This window comes from Salvelinus namaycush, chromosome 40 (genome assembly GCF_016432855.1).
Source record: "Salvelinus namaycush isolate Seneca chromosome 40, SaNama_1.0, whole genome shotgun sequence".
NCBI classification, from domain to species: Eukaryota; Metazoa; Chordata; class Actinopteri; order Salmoniformes; family Salmonidae; genus Salvelinus; species Salvelinus namaycush.
The window spans coordinates 7,903,260-7,918,856 of record NC_052346.1 but is presented as its reverse complement, the minus strand read 5'-3'; the positions used below and the strand labels follow the sequence as shown (position 1 = coordinate 7,918,856).

The 15,597-nt window shown below is 41.0% G+C and overlaps 2 protein-coding genes across 3 annotated transcripts; both read left to right on the top strand.

The window, feature by feature from the left end:
• Positions 1–649: 649 nt before the first annotated feature.
• Positions 650–7,178, top strand: LOC120033400 (transmembrane protein 237B-like). 2 transcript variants are annotated; one of them, XM_038979743.1, is made up of 14 exons: positions 650–812; positions 1,046–1,087; positions 2,318–2,349; positions 2,474–2,487; positions 2,596–2,667; positions 2,922–3,056; positions 3,890–3,989; positions 4,498–4,655; positions 4,919–5,042; positions 5,296–5,487; positions 5,796–5,869; positions 6,023–6,110; positions 6,307–6,428; positions 6,934–7,178. In XM_038979743.1, the coding sequence occupies exons 1-14, from the start codon at positions 792–794 to the stop codon at positions 6,996–6,998; spliced, it is 1,239 nt and encodes a 412-aa protein (XP_038835671.1). In that variant the 5' UTR covers positions 650–791; the 3' UTR covers positions 6,999–7,178. The 2 variants fall into 2 exon arrangements, with proteins under 2 accessions (XP_038835671.1, XP_038835670.1); XM_038979742.1 differs by having other exon boundaries at positions 2,919–3,056.
• Positions 7,179–10,541: 3,363 nt separating this feature from the next.
• Positions 10,542–15,417, top strand: LOC120033430 (cytochrome P450 20A1-like). The gene is made up of 13 exons (XM_038979788.1): positions 10,542–10,704; positions 11,066–11,115; positions 11,355–11,521; positions 11,759–11,904; positions 12,327–12,494; positions 12,599–12,677; positions 12,982–13,094; positions 13,248–13,302; positions 13,481–13,601; positions 13,914–14,025; positions 14,172–14,236; positions 14,329–14,418; positions 14,639–15,417. The coding sequence occupies exons 1-13, from the start codon at positions 10,633–10,635 to the stop codon at positions 14,787–14,789; spliced, it is 1,389 nt and encodes a 462-aa protein (XP_038835716.1). The 5' UTR covers positions 10,542–10,632; the 3' UTR covers positions 14,790–15,417.
• The last annotated feature ends 180 nt before the right edge of the window (positions 15,418–15,597 follow it).

Sequence of the window (15,597 nt, the reverse complement as noted above, 5' to 3'; positions counted from 1 at the left end):
AGTTGGAGATCATGTATTGATGTGCTACACAGGCATGCTATGAGAGTTTGTAGGTTAACCTCATCTTTCGTTTACAATTAGAGCAAATCATTGTCCATGCTGAATTTCTGTATTTTCTTAATGTTTTTATTTTATTTAATAAAAATAATATTAATGCCAAAGAATGTAAATTCAAGTGCTCAAGATTGGTACTATGTTTCAGTATGAAGGTGAGCAAGTAGGTGGAGTTTTGTGCTCACCATTTGAACACAATGTTTTCATAATACTGAAGGGTAAAAAATATTATAAAAAAAATTGAGCTGGCACACACCCAGAGTAACGGCGAATAAACTATAAAAAGTAAATTCACCCTGAAGAAGGCACAGTGATGCCGAAAGGTTGGTGATTTACACAAGATATTACTGGGAGTTTATATACGGAGTGTGAGACTCTATTTTTATAGTTTATAATACTGAAGGATGCCTCAGTAACATAATGGGATTTGGAATGATAAAAGATATGATGTATACTGTTACTCATTTTTAAAATACAATTTTGTGTGTGAACACGACTTTTTGAATATGTGTTTGTGTGGCTTTCTGTGTCAACAAGTGCAGAAGAGAGAAGGCTTTTATTTTGAAAACAGGAAGTTCCTTTTTGTGTTCTCAGCTAAAAATCACTGTCATGGCAAGGTCGGGTAAACAGCGTGGCAACCAACATGCAGACGTTACAAGCCCAAAACGTTTTAATAGCTAGGTAGCTAACTAGCTAGTTCTTATCTGGGTTGTGTTTTAAAAGGGTATCGCGCAGAAATGAACACAGGAGGATTCCAGGTATGTAGCTAGCTAATTTAGCTAGCTAGTTTAATATTGTAAATGTCGGAACACAAGGATGCTCTAGTTTAAATGTGCTAGCTAATTTAGCCGACTAACGTTACCTAGTTATCATTTGCTAACGTTATATCTTAGTTAGCTATAACTATTTACCTATAAATTCGTTATAACGAGTGATTTTCTTTCATATTCCAGTTGCCCAGTTTGTTTTTTAATCAAAAATATTTATTTAGGCACAGAACACGCGACGGAGGGACCTCCCGCCTCTTCCACAGGTACCTACCATTAGCCGCGCATACTACACTTACACGACCATCCATATCATACATCTTAAGTGTATTTCGACTTGTAACTAGCTAGTATGCAGCACATTGGTAGCCTATGAGCACATGCCCAGTCAAAAGACTGCTCTCAGACAGCCAGTTTCCATAGGTCTCTCTGGTTTCTGCACTCAGCAACCTGCAGAGGGCCCAACAACAACAAAGCAGGGACCTTGCTGCAGAACCATACAGCATTAGGAGCAAAGGTCAACAACACCATGAAGAGGTGGATGTAGCTAATGTCACTTCAAAACGGCGGCCCATATGGGAGGGAAATAAAACATGGCCCTAATAATCATCAACATTGTTCTTACACCAAATTATTACATCAATAAAGGTGTAGTTTAGTGTAGGCTATTTTTGTTGAGGGTCTTCTTCACGTCATACCTCAAGGGGTCAAATCCCTCAGGTCTGAATAGTCTGATCTGATCTATGCATTGATTGGTTGGTATTCCAGTACCTTGGCAGATGCCTACTGCAGATTTAGCCCAGGATTAGGCAGTGTCACCAAGGCTGTGGCACAGGAATATCCTCAGAGCCCTTCCTGATTCTTGGATGTAATGGTGAGAAAACAACTCACGGTAAGTTCTCTCTCATACACAGTCCTGGGCCTAGTTTTGGGAAACCGGGCCATGGTATTATTGGATCTTCTAACTGTATGAAAAGGACTCTCTTTTCTGAGTACAGGTTGTTGAGTTTTGGAGGATTTTATAAGATAAATTGGAGAAATGTACTGTTTGAGACTGGGAGTGTTATCTACTTTGAAAGCAAGTTTTGTAGAGAGCTTTGTACAACCACTTGCTCGGTTCCGTTGTTCCTTGGTTCCCCTCTGTTCCTATCTCTTGGCATGTATGGATTGAGGGCCTTCCAAGAGTGCAGCGGTCTAAGGCAGTGCTAGAGGCGTCACTACAGACCTTGGTTCGTTCCCAGGCTGTGTCACAACCGGCCGTGATCGGGAGTCCCATAGGGCGGCGCACAATTGGCCCAGCGTCGTCCGGGTTAGGGGAGGGTTCGGCCGGGGGTGTAGGCAGTCATTGTAAATAAGAATTTGTTCTTAACTGACTTGCCTAGTTAAATAAAGGTAAAACATATTTTTTGAAATAATGAAGTATATTAACTAATCTTTAAGGAGTGTTATGTAAGATGTTGTCCAAGCCTCATTCTCTTCTTCCTTGTCCTCTTTAGCGTGGACAGCGTGCCCTGCCCCCCATGTCAAGGTGAGTCTCGCCTCCTTATGCTGTTGTTCTGCTGGGATAAATGAGTTGAAACAGTATCACATCTCTCTCTCTCACGCTCTCTCTTTCCCTTTTTTATGTATGGCATTTGAACAACTGCATGAAGTCAAGATACAGGTGGTGAGTTGCCTTCAGAAGGATGTTGTAATAGATAATTTAACTATTGAATTTAGGTTGGTGCTGCTGGCTTGGATATAGTTTTCTTAACCTGTTTTGTCTCCTATGTAGACGAGATGCCGATCCCTAAAAGCAAGAGGAAGAAGTTGAAGAGTCAGGTGGATGGTGTAGAAAGCCCAGAGGGTGGGTGGAAAAGGAATAGTTCCAAGGAATAGTTCTCGGGAGCTCCTTCTGTTGAACTGCTGGTGAACAGCGTTGTTCCAAATTTTGAAGGCAACTTGCCTTTAAGTTTCAAGCTATCAATTAATTATAAAGCTTGCATTCCACTGTCAAATAATAATGTATAAACTGTTGAAGTACTAGTAATGACTTGAGCCACATAGTAAGTACACCTCAAGTATATAATAAGAGAGTTGTGTTGTTTGTATGTGCAGCAGACCCAGGGATGGAGATGGCCCAGATGGGGGGTCTGAGCAGTCGCAGGTCATCTGAGGTCATCCAGGCCTTGAACACCGAGTCGCAGGAAGCTGCACCACAGAGAAGGAAGAAGAAGAAAAAGGCAGCGACCGTAGGTAAACAGCATGCCTGACTATAGCTAAACAACATGCCTGACTATATGTAAACAACATATCTGACTATAGGTAAACAACATATCTGACTATAGGTAAACAGCATGCCTGACTATAGGTAAACAGCATGCCTGACTATAGGTAAACAGCATGCCTGACTATAGGTAAACAGCATGCCTGACTATAGGTATAAACAACATATCTGACTATAGGTAGAAACAACATATCTGACTATAGGTAGAAACAACATATCTGACTATAGGTAGAAACAACATATCTGACTATAGGTAGAAACAACATATCTGACTATAGGTAGAAACAACATATCTGACTATAGGTAGAAACAACATATCTGACTATAGGTAGAAACAACATATCTGACTATAGGTAGAAACAACATATCTGACTATAGGTAGAAACAACATATCTGACTATAGGTAGAAACAACATATCTGACTATAGGTAGAAACAACATATCTGACTATAGGTAGAAACAACATATCTGACTATAGGTAGAAACAACATATCTGACTATAGGTATAAACAACAGGCATGACTATAGGTAAACAGCAGGACTGACTATAGGTAAACAACATGCCTCGGGGGAACCATATACCTACTCTTCCTACATTTGTAACTCAAACATTATCTTGTTTGTGTATTATTTATTCTATCACTTCTGCATGGTTAAGAATATATTCCACTTATATTCAATACATTACGTTCTGTTTTACCATAACCATTTATAGGCTATATGTCATAGTTGTACTTACTGTATTTGTGAAATGTATTAAGTTACATGTGGAGCGTTGTTCATTCGCTTGTTTGTGTCTCAGACCTGGAGGATGACCAGGCTGACCTGGTGAATGGGGATGGACTGGTCCAGAACACAGCAGAGGCAGAGGAAGAAGTGACCAAAAAACCCAAGAGGAAGAAGTAAGAGACACTATAATATTGCCTATCTATTCTACGGTATCTTAGTCATTTAATGTTTACACATTTGGCATTACTCATCTCGTGTGTGTATACTGTTTTCTATACTATTCTACGGTATCTCATTCACTTAATAATGTTTACATATCTTGCATTACTCATCTCATACGTATATACCGTTTCCTATACTATTCTACGGTATCTCGTTCACTTAATAATGTTTACATATCTTGCATTACTCATCTCATACGTATATACTGTTTTCTATACTATTCTACGGTATCTTAGTCTGTTCCGCTGTTACATCACTCGTCCATATGTATATAGTCTTCATTCATTTCTACTTAGATTTGTGTGTATGTTGTGTAATTTATTAGATATTACTTGTTAGATATCACTGCACTGTCGGAGCTAGAAGCACAAGCATTTCGCTACACCCGCAATAACATCTGCTAATCACATGTATGTGACAAATCAAATTGGATTGATCTATGGTGTTTCGACTCCCTAGGAAGTCGAAAGTGTCAGAGACGCAGTACGTCAACGAGCTTGATGTAGAGGACGATGACATTATCACAGACGCTCAGCCACCCATCCCCCAGCATTCCCTGTTCTCTGCTCCCCTGGGACAGAGCCAGCCTGTGGGGAAGGTGTTTGTAGAGAGGAGCAGTGAGTGTCCCCCTTCCTTCTGTTATTTTATGTTAGCTGTACATGGTAGAGTTTAAGAGTATAGGTTCGTTTCCAGGACACAGATGAATTAACCTAGTCCTGGACTATCAAACAATTGCAATGGAAAACCTCTATTGGAAGCCTTACTTGGTCGAGGACTAGTCTTGCGTGTGTCTTGAAAAATTGGCCTTATATGAATTCTTTGGACATCCTTGTGTGTCCTGTCTTCTATGTTGGAAAATTATGTGTTGTTTAACTTTCAGAGAGGTTTCAAGCGGCCGATCGGTCAGACAGGCCGAAGCCCAGCGATCAGGTGGACAACTTAATGGACATCCAGCAGATGTGGACCACCAAGGATGTGTCTGTTAGGGTACATGGTGGCTTCAGGTGTGTGTGTGTGTGTGTGTGTGTGTGTGTGTGTGTGTGTGTGTGTGTGTGTGTGTGTGTGTGTGTGTGTGTGTGTGTGTGTGTGTGTGTGTGTGTGTGTGTGTGTGTGTGTGTGTGTGTGTGTGTGTGTGTGTGTGTGTGTGTGTGTGCAGGTGTCTGTTTGAAAGACTGTGTGTTTGTGCGTGTGTGAGTCTACCTGTGTGTGTGTGAATGTTCCCTCAATATCACATCTCTCTATCTCTCTAATATACAGGGGGATTGGGCTGTTCTGCCACGGCTTCCTAGCAGGCTATGCAGTGTGGAACATCATAGTGATCTATGCCCTGGCAGGAAAACATCTCACTACTCTGCCTAACCTACTGCAGCAGTACCACAGCCTGGCCTACCCTGCACAGTCTCTCTTCTACCTGCTACTGGCTATAAGCACTGTGTCAGCCTTTGACAGGTAAGGAGGTGGGTGTCTGTGTGGCACATTGTTGTTATTTTGGGTCAGGCCCAAAATAAATGTGCCCTTTGTTGTGAAAATATGGAAGCCTGTGGCTAGAGCTAGGAGGTGTTTGTGTGTGTGTGTATGTATACAACACACTGTCGTTCTGTTCCATCAATGGACCCCCTCACAAACACATACACAGACACACACATCTCCTTTCTCTAGCTACAGGCTTGCACATTTTACAACAAACCCTAGTGTGTGTGTGTGTGTGTGTGTGTGTGTGTGTGTGTGTGTGGAGACTCATTCTCTTTCCATTTCAGGGTGAATCTGGCCAAAGGTGCCATGGCTATGAGAGAGTTTGTCACCCTGGACCCAGTTGCTCTAGCCTCTTTCTGTGAGTGAAAACATCTTTACAGCATGTTACTCTATTCATTCAGGACAGACAGAGCCAACCTGTATATGATGCGGCCAGCCCAGCAAGCACTTTGTCTCTTTGGCCCTGGCAAACGGTCATTTCACTGAAGTAACTTTCCCTCTCCTCCTTTAGTGTACTTCTCAGCTCTGGTCCTCTCTCTCAGCCAACAGATGACCAGTGACCGCATCAACCTGTACCCCAGTGCTAACGAGACCTTATGGTGTGCCAACTAACTGTTCTTATTATCTTGATATTAACATGCAGTTCTAAGTTAGTTCTTGTATATTGATTATCCTACTCAGCAGTATCACTGTTGGGAGTTGGAGAGAAGAGAACCCCCTTTTCTTCTGTTCCTCTGACTCCAGCCAAACAAACAAAAAAGCATTGTGACTTTTACAACCCCCTCCCCTCTCCAGGCCTCCTGGGTCAGAGCAACAGATCCTGAACCCGTGGATCATAGTAAACCTGGTGGTGGCTGTGCTGGTGGGAATGGCCTGGATCTTCATCTCTGCCAGGCCTGAGATGGACTACACCGAAGGTGAGGCTGAAGTTTTTTTTATTTTGTTTTTGTAGATTTAATTAAACAAACAGCAACTTAACATTTCCACAGACGTAGTTCCACATGACATTGACAGAGACTTACTGCTCAACAGTCACAATAAACAGAGGCGAAAGAAAAAAGACTACGAAAAACAACAACACCTACTCAGGCGTACATTAATTGCGACAGACATTGTTGACATGCTCAGTCCTATATGTTACCACGGTCTCAATACTTATCTATATATATTGTTTAATATGTTTTGTATACACCATACTGAAATTGTATGCACCATAGATATATAATTACTAGAAGGAACAAAGCACCTCAGACAGACCACAGCAATTTGACTGGATTGTACACACACTAAGCAACCTTACCGAATGACACACATGTTAGTCCCTTCAGAGATGTGTTTTCATTTTTCATGTGTATAAAAGCTTTGTATGTCAGTTGCCTTTAGAAAGAACATGGGCTTCTAATCTCTCTATCTCCTAACCAGGATTCCTAATGGCTATGGAGATCGAGTCCTTGAGACCAGAGGAGAAATCAGAAATGTCTACTTGAGGAATATTTTTTTTTAATTTTGCTGGCACATCTTTTTTTGTACCGTATTTTATCAGCCAACACAAAATGTACACGTTGTTTGTGGCAATAAGCAGTTTATTTTTGTATGACCCGAATGTGTGCTTTTTTTGTCAAATGTATTGATTACCATTGGAAATAATAAAAATGTTATCCCACTGAGATGCTTCTAAATTTCATTTTGGGGACATTAAACCAAACATACCATTTGTAGTGTATGGCTGTGTCTTGTTATATACCACACCATTAAATAGAGTGCCTTCAGAAAGTATTCAACTGTAACTCAGCCACCTAGGAACATTCACGGTCTTCTTGGTAAGCAACTCCAGTGTAGATTAGGCCTTGTGTTTTAGGTTATTGTCCTGCTGAAAGGTGAATTAATCTCCCAGTGTGGTGGAAAGCAGATTGAAATCAGGTTTTTCTCAAATTTTGCCGTGTCCATTCCGCTGATTTATTTCTTTTTTATCTGGAAAAACTCCCCAGTCTTTAATGATTACATGCATACCCATAACATGATGCAACCACCACTATGCTTGAAAATATGGAGTGGTACTCAGTAATGTGTTGTTGGATTTGCCCCAAACACAACACTTCGTATTCAGGACAAAAAGTTAATTGCTTTGCCACATTTTTTGCAGTATTACTTTAGTGCCTTGTTGCAAACTGGATGCATGTTTGGAATACTTGTATTCTGTACAGGTTTCCTTCTTTTCACTGTCAATTAGGTTAGTATTGTGGAGTAACTACAGTGTTGATCCATTCTCAGTTTTCTATCACAGCCATTAAATTCAAACTGTTTTAAAGTCACTATTGGCCTCATGGTAAAATCCCTGAGAGGTTTCCTTCCTCTCTGGCAACTGAGTTAGTAAGGACGTCAGCATCTTTATAGTGACTGGGTGTATTGATACACCAGCCAAAGTATAATTAATAACTTCACCATGTGCAAAGGGATATTCAATATCTGCTTTGTATTTATACCTATCATCTACCAATAGGTGCCCTTCTTTGCGAGGCATTGGAAAACCTCCCATGTCATTGTGATTGAATCTGTGTTTGAAGTTCACTGCTTGATTGAGGGACCTTACAGATAATTGTGTGTGGGATACAGAGATGAGGTAGTCATTCAAAAATCATGTTAAACACTTATTGCACACAGAGTCCATGCAACTTATGTGACTTAAGCTGATTTTTTGACTCCTATTTTGGCTTGCCATAACAAAGGGGTTGAATACTTATTGACTCAAGACATTACAGCTTTTCAATTTTTATTAATTAGTATACATTTTCAAAAAACATAATTCCACGTTGACATTATAGGCTATTGTGTGTAGGCCAGGGACACAAAAACCTCTAAAATTAATCGATTTTAAATTCAGGCTGTAACACAATTTATTTAGGAAAAAGTCAAGGAGTGTGAATACATTCTGAAGGCTCTGTATACCACACAATTAAACCAGACCATTACCACACTGTTAAATCAAATCCTGTTAAATTTGTTGCACTGGAACTAAGGCTGGCACAAAAATCGTATAGTCGTGTACCCGACAATGATGGACAATAACCGTGACATTTGAAAATAAATATTGTCATAATCGTCTTGACATTCCTTGTAGGACGGGGGATTCAACTTTATTCACAAGTAGATTGTTTACCCAATAGCAGTTCTTCATTATTAAATGAGGGTAAAGTTAGTAATCGTTTTATTAACAGAACAGCATGGTGGAAAGAAGATTATTTTCCAAAAGTTCCAGGCGATCAAAACCATTCGTTTTTGAGATGTGCTGTACGTATGAGATATGTCGTACAGTGGCGAGTTTAGCATGTGAATCAAGGTGAGGCAAAAATAAATACAAAAGTGGGATGCATGCCAGCAGTCACTACGCAACACTAAACAATACATTAATTACACTTTAACGGTGACAAACGGTGCCCACAAACTGTTAGGGCCTACATAAAACTGTCCCAACAGCAGTCCCAACACCCGCTACACCTGGCTATCAGTGGAGCCTTGTCTGGCAGCGAAACAGTTCATTCAGCCTCATTCACTGCCTTTAAAAAAAACTGCTCATATGGCTGACTTGCTTAAACAAATGTGTTTTTTACTGACATTTGAGATGTACAAACTATGGCATAAGGGGACAACAAACGAATAAAATGAAATCCGTAATTTCGATTGAGACATTAATGATCTCCCTGGCATATTACATAATTTATGCAGCAGCATATAAGACATTTTTGGACTCACCTTGTGATGTGCTCACTTGAACAGGAAGGTGGTGCTGCGGTCCTTCGTGGGCAAATTTTGTCATCAAAGAACAACAAAGAGGCCGGATTTACAATTCCGGATTTACAAGGCGAGTCCAAAAATGTATTATATGCCAGGGAGATATGTATACTGTAGCTAAGAAAGTAATACTAAGTGCATGTTGTGTAGTAAGCTGTTAAGTAGCCCACCCTATTAATTTGGTCTATTTTCACCTTAATTTCACCTACTGTTCTGATTTGGTGGTGCACATGTAGCCTATAACCTGTTTTTGAGAAATGTAATCATCAAATATTGTAAGAGCTTTCACTGTCTGCTTATATGCCCCCTTTATTTATCCTGCAGGTTCTGACTTGGTGTGGCCCATGTTTTGAATCTGTCACTGTACATTTCCAAAAGTGCCGAACAAATAGTTATAATGACTACGTCAGTCCTAGCTTGCTCATTAATGTCTTCATCGAAATTACGGATTGCCTCTTATGCCATAGTTTGTACATCTCAATTGTCAGTAGAACCCACATTTGTTTAAGCAAGTCAGCTATATCAGCTATGTTTTTTTTTAAAGGCAATAAAGGAGGCTGAAAGAACTGTTTCGCTGCCAGACTAGGCTCGGCAGTTGTATAGTGCAATCAATGTGCTGTTTAGTGTTGTGTTGTGTAGCGGCTTTGCTGGCATGCATCCCACATATATATTTTTTGCCCCACCGAGATTTACATGCTAAAATCGCCACTGATGTGGATTATAATTAATGGGCATTTTTGTAGGGGTCTATTTATTTTATTTTTTATTGTAAGGGAAAATCAAGTCAGAAATTTTAAAGTGGAAAAATTACAAACTTCAGAAGACTTTTTAAACCTAAAATACACTACAAGTGTTTTCTTGCAACAGGGTGATCAAAGTAAGATACTAAAACTGTATCTGCTCTTCTCTATCTGCTCTCGTACTTATGATCTACCGACACTTTTGATATTGCCCAGAATATAAGTGTGCTGTTCCTATTTTTGGGAAATGGATCATTGCTTCCTCCCTTGCCTAGGTCTAAGTAGGCCTGGCTAGGACCAATCACTAAGTTATCTGGATAGGTGAAAATTCATCTTTCTACGGAATTAATTTGACCAATTGTGCTATGCCAGATCAAGTAGCTAGTAACGTTTTGTAGTTAGATTTTATCTGCTTCTGTGCGGTCTGATTTATCCATGCCCTCTGAGATGCATTGCTCTGGCATCACTGATTGTGCAGGCTTTGCAGTAGAACACGGAGTGGTGATGCTGCCGTAGACGTGGTCGCTATACCGTATGTATAGTATTCCTTTAGCTATCTATCTAAACGTTTTTTTGAGTAACACCAGCAAACATGCTGGACTTTGCGATATTTGCAGTGACTTTTGTCATAATTCTGATCGGCGCAGTCCTCTATTTGTATCCAGTAAGTCAATGCCTGTGCTTATATTAGCCAATATTTGCAACATCGTATATCCACCAATGTCATTACTAGCTACGTGTAAGCTGCTAACTTTGTGCACAGTTTTACAGTGACATGACAGTTAACAAATCACTGAACATATAATGCATCTACTTTTAGTACTTAAATGTTTCAGCAGTTTAAGTGAATTGTAGAACATATGGCAAAGGAGTGGACAAATATTTTGTTCAAAGCTCAAGTTTTTAGAGGTTACTGCCATGGACTTAGAATATGTAAACCCCACACCATTTCTTGTCATGTTTCATTTATGATATGTCTCTCTTGAAACTGAATGTAACATGCGTGATTATTTTTTTAAATCAAGTCATCAAGAAGTGCTTCTGGTATACCAGGTCTCAACCCTACAGAAGAGAAGTGAGTAGCCTATGACCAGATGTGTTTTACAACTTTCTAAGTACTGTCTCTCTTTAGCACTCAGGTAAGGTCACCACACTTGACCTGAGCCTGTATTTATAAAGCGTCTCTGTAGGACTACTGATCCAGAATCAGATCCCCTTGTCTATTCATCTTCATATAAAAGGCAAAACTGATCCTAGATCAGCACACATACACTAGGTTCATATTGGTTTATTTGTCTCATTCTCTTAATCTAGGGATGGAAATCTACAAGACATAGTGAACCAAGGCAGTCTGCATGAGTTTCTGGCTAGCCTACATGGACAGTTTGGTCCTGTGGCATCCTTCTGGTTTGGAGGACGCCCTGTGGTCAGCTTGGGTTCAGTGGACCAGCTACGGCAGCACATCAACCCCAACAGGACTAGTGAGTATTGGGGAGGGAGGGAAACTATTGGGAGGAAAGGGTAACATGTGCTCTGTCCCTACTAACATACCACTTAAAATGCATGCTTAAAAGATTGCACCATTCTAAGTGGAATGCAGGTATCGATAGACGTTGTAACAGATTCAGGTGATTTCTGTTTTACATGTACAGTGTTGTTTTGAAATTAAGAAACAGTAACATGTTTTCCACTGTGACATCTTCTACCCTTACTTGTAGCGGACTCATTTGAGACAATTCTGAAGTCGTTGCTAGGGTACCAGTCAGGAATGGGTGGAGGGGCCACAGAGGCTGTAATGAGGAAGAAGTTGTATGAGAGTGCCGTCAACAACACCCTGAAGGAAAACTTTCCCCTGCTGCTGAAGGTTTGCCTCTTATACAATGCTCATTTGGAAGTTTTGTATATTTGGCTGTAGTATTCTGCAATACTTTCTTATGTTTTTGTGTATCCATTTAGTATTTGTTTACTCAAAAGCTTTTTTGTGCTCACTTCCCTGGGATGTTATAGTTTGGTAGCCTAGTGGTTAGAATCCTGGGCCAGTAACTGGAAGGTTGCTGGATTGAATCCCCGGGCTGACAAGGTAAAAATCTGTCGTTCTGCCCGGGTGCCGAAGACGTGGATGTCGATTAAGGCAGCCCCCCGCACCTCTCTGATTCAGAGGGGTTGGGTTAAATGCGGAAGACACCTTTCAGTTGAATGCGTTCAGTTGGACAACTGACTAGGTATCCCCCTTTCCCATTGACACACACTCTCTGTCTCCCTCCCTTCCCTTTTGTCCTGTTCTAGCTGGTGGAGGAGTTAGTGGGGAAGTGGAAGTCTTTCCCTAAGGACCAGCACACACCCCTCTGTGCCCATCTGCTAGGATTGGCCATGAAGGCTGTCACTCAACTCGCTCTGGGTGACCGCTTCCGGAATGATGCTGAAGTCATCGGCTTCCGAAAGAACCATGAGGCAGTGAGTGAGCAGTCACATTTAAAGTCACCGTTTCTTGTGAAAAGATGCCCATTACGACCTGTGTTGTTTGCAGACTTTCACTGATAATTCCCTTTACTTGTCAGATCTGGTCAGAGATCGGAAAAGGCTATTTGGACGGTTCCATGGAGAAGAGCTCCATCAGAAAGGAACACTATGAGAGAGGTGAGTGAGAACTAGTTCACTGCTATGGATCATATGTGTTACATGTACATCTCAGCATTAAGAGAACTTCCACTTCCTTACTGAATGTATCTGAAATAAAAAAGAGATTGTTAGAGTATCTCCCTATATGTATAAATTCTCTGTCCTCGTGCTAAGTACATTATTTTTTCCTAGCCACTGTGCTTCTACACCTGCATTGCTTGCTGTTTGGGGTTTTAGGCTGGGTTTCTGTACAGCACTAAGATATCAGCTGATGTACGAATGGCTATATAAATACATTTGATTTGATTATGTTTTTTTACAGCGCTGGCAGAAATGGAAACAGTGCTGATGTCTGTGGCTAAAGACAGGAAAGGACAAAGGAGCCAGACAGCGTTTGTGGACGCTCTTCTCCAGTCCAACCTCACAGACAGACAGGTGATGCACAGATTCCTTGATTATAAGGAGAATGGACTCATAGGGGCAGAGCATAGAGCCTCCTGTTGCTGTTACTCACGTGTAGAGGAAAATAAAACTTTCTTCCTACTTTTGTTTGAATGAATTCTTGTTTTCATTGATTCTCTTTTGTAGGTGATGGAGGACAGCATGGTATTCACACTGGCAGGTTGTGTCATCACAGCTAATTGTGAGTACTAGTAATAAATAGATTATGCCTATCTACGTTAGAACTTGCAGCTTTTATGGTGTATCCAATCGTCATTATTTTCTGAACAAATAAAATCATACATTTGGTTAGTATTCTGTCAGAAAATCTTTCTCACAAACTGTTGATGTTTCTCTTTGTGGTTGTAATATTTTCCCAGTGTGCATCTGGGCAGTACACTTCCTGTCCACGTCAGAGGAAGTTCAGGAGAAGCTGCATCAGGAGCTGGAGGATGTTCTGGGCTCTGAGCCTGTCTCTCTGGATAAGATCCCACAGCTCAGGTGACCTCTGACTCTGTCTGACAGCCAAATAACATCAACGATGTGATGCAGTGTAATAGAGGTGTTTCAGATCCACTCTTGCATGATGAGTACCTTATATGAGACCTGAAGACTGGTGTGAGCTTCCTGAGCTGATGCCTAAGCTAACAGGGGCTAACAGCCTTGTGGTCCACATGACACCCGGGTTCAAACCCTGGTCGATCACACCAGAAGGGGCAGGTATCCTCATGGTATCCTCGTGGTGGCATGTCTTCAAGGTGTATTTATAGATACATTTTATCATGCCTATCAAATGCATCTTCTATACTATAGGTACTTCCAGCAGGTTTTGAACGAGACTGTGCGGACAGCCAAACTGACGCCCATCGCAGCCCAGCTCCAGGAAAATGAAGGGAAAGTCGATCAGCACATTATTCCTAAAGAGGTATCTTATTCTCCTCTTCCCTACTTAGTCCCTTTATTATCCACATCTCACTGTCACAGTCAGCAAGTGCTTGTGGATGTAAAATGAACAGAATTTTGAAGTTTAAAGTGAATAATGAAAACACTTTATTCCTATGTTTCTTTTAGACACTGGTGATCTATGCCCTTGGGGTAGTCCTACAGGATGCAGACACCTGGAGCCGTCCCTACAAGTCTGTTCATATGCATTTTTGCCAACTAAAGAGGCAATTTTTGCTGGATTTTTTTGGTACCGATTTTGATTTCTTGCACTTTGTCCATCCAGGTTTGACCCAGATCGATTCACAGAAGATTCAGCCAGGAAAAGCTTCTCTCTGCTTGGATTCTCAGGGAGTCAGGCCTGTCCTGAGCTGAGGTAACGGGGATGGGAAAGGATAGTGGCGTGCACTTGAGATTAACCAAGGGGCTAGGGCATTTTCTAGTTGTAATTACACAGGAGCAACTTCTTATACAGTTTTACCATATTTCTTCTACAGTATCAAATGAAAGGAAATGGAGAGGGAGTGTCACTACCAGGCAAAGAAGGATGTGGGCTTGTAACTAACTTTTTATACCACCATTTTGCCACCTTTCAGGTTTGCATACACAGTGGCCACTGTCGTCCTCAGCACTGTAGTGCGCCAACTGAAGCTGCATCAGGTGAAGGGACAGGTGGTAGAGGCCAGATCTGAGCTGGTGTCAACGCCTAAAGATGACACATGGATCACTGTGAGCAGAAGAAGCTAAACTAACAGTGGACATTTGTCTCAAACTCCATCTGTGGAAGAGGAACTGTGTTATTTGGGAAGGTGCTTGTCAGTTAGCCTAGATTCTAGACCGAGTGGAACTGTTAAAATAACTTTAAACATGATGGCGCGCTTTGTAGGGCTATTTGTCAGTCAGCTCTTGAACATGGTTTTGATTAGCTCAAGTCATTGCCAATGGCGACTCGTCATTTGAGCTACCACCTGAAGTAGCTTTTTGTTCCGCCTATTTCGATATGAGGATCAGTACCTATCTTTTCAAGTTACATGATCATTGATGTATTGTCTTAAACCTTGCCTTAAACCAACATTCCAGCTGAACTGCCTTCCAAAACACGTGGTCCCCACTCCCCCAGATATATGGCATTTTTGACAGTTTATTTTTCAAATAAAGTTTACACTACTCTTGTGTTAGGATAGGAATATAATATTTTGCACATTTGTTGCAGCCCCACTGTTGTGAGCATATCTTGCCACCTTCAAGACATCTTTGCCATTATTATCAACAAGTGCTCACTCTGTATCTGCAGGGTCTCTGGTTCAATCCCCAGGCCTGTTTCCCCTGTATCGCTACATTAGCATTGGTTGTTTAATTGTTTAAAATAAAAATAATATTATTAACAGCCTTTTTCCAGGTGGTATTGTTTCCTTTCAAAACAGAATCTTGAGGTTTTCTCATAATTTACACCAGTCACAATGTAAATTGACAAGGAATTGAAAGAGCAAAGATCTAGGTATCATATCCACTTAAATTTGTCACAGATTGTCATACACTCCGTCATACTTGGGAT

Bases quoted from the DNA above. Each gene is read 5' to 3' on its own strand.
- LOC120033400 (XM_038979742.1), top strand. From the start codon at position 792: ATGAACACAGGAGGATTCCAG. The intron at 5,043-5,295 runs GTGTGTGTGTGT...TCTAATATACAG, and splicing joins AGGGTACATGGTGGCTTCAG to GGGGATTGGGCTGTTCTGCC. The intron at 5,488-5,795 runs GTAAGGAGGTGG...TTTCCATTTCAG, and splicing joins ACTGTGTCAGCCTTTGACAG to GGTGAATCTGGCCAAAGGTG.
- LOC120033430 (XM_038979788.1), top strand. From the start codon at position 10,633: ATGCTGGACTTTGCGATATTTGCAGTGACTTTTGTCATAATTCTGATC. The intron at 10,705-11,065 runs GTAAGTCAATGC...TTTTAAATCAAG, and splicing joins CAGTCCTCTATTTGTATCCA to TCATCAAGAAGTGCTTCTGG. The intron at 13,095-13,247 runs GTGATGCACAGA...TCTCTTTTGTAG, and splicing joins CCAACCTCACAGACAGACAG to GTGATGGAGGACAGCATGGT.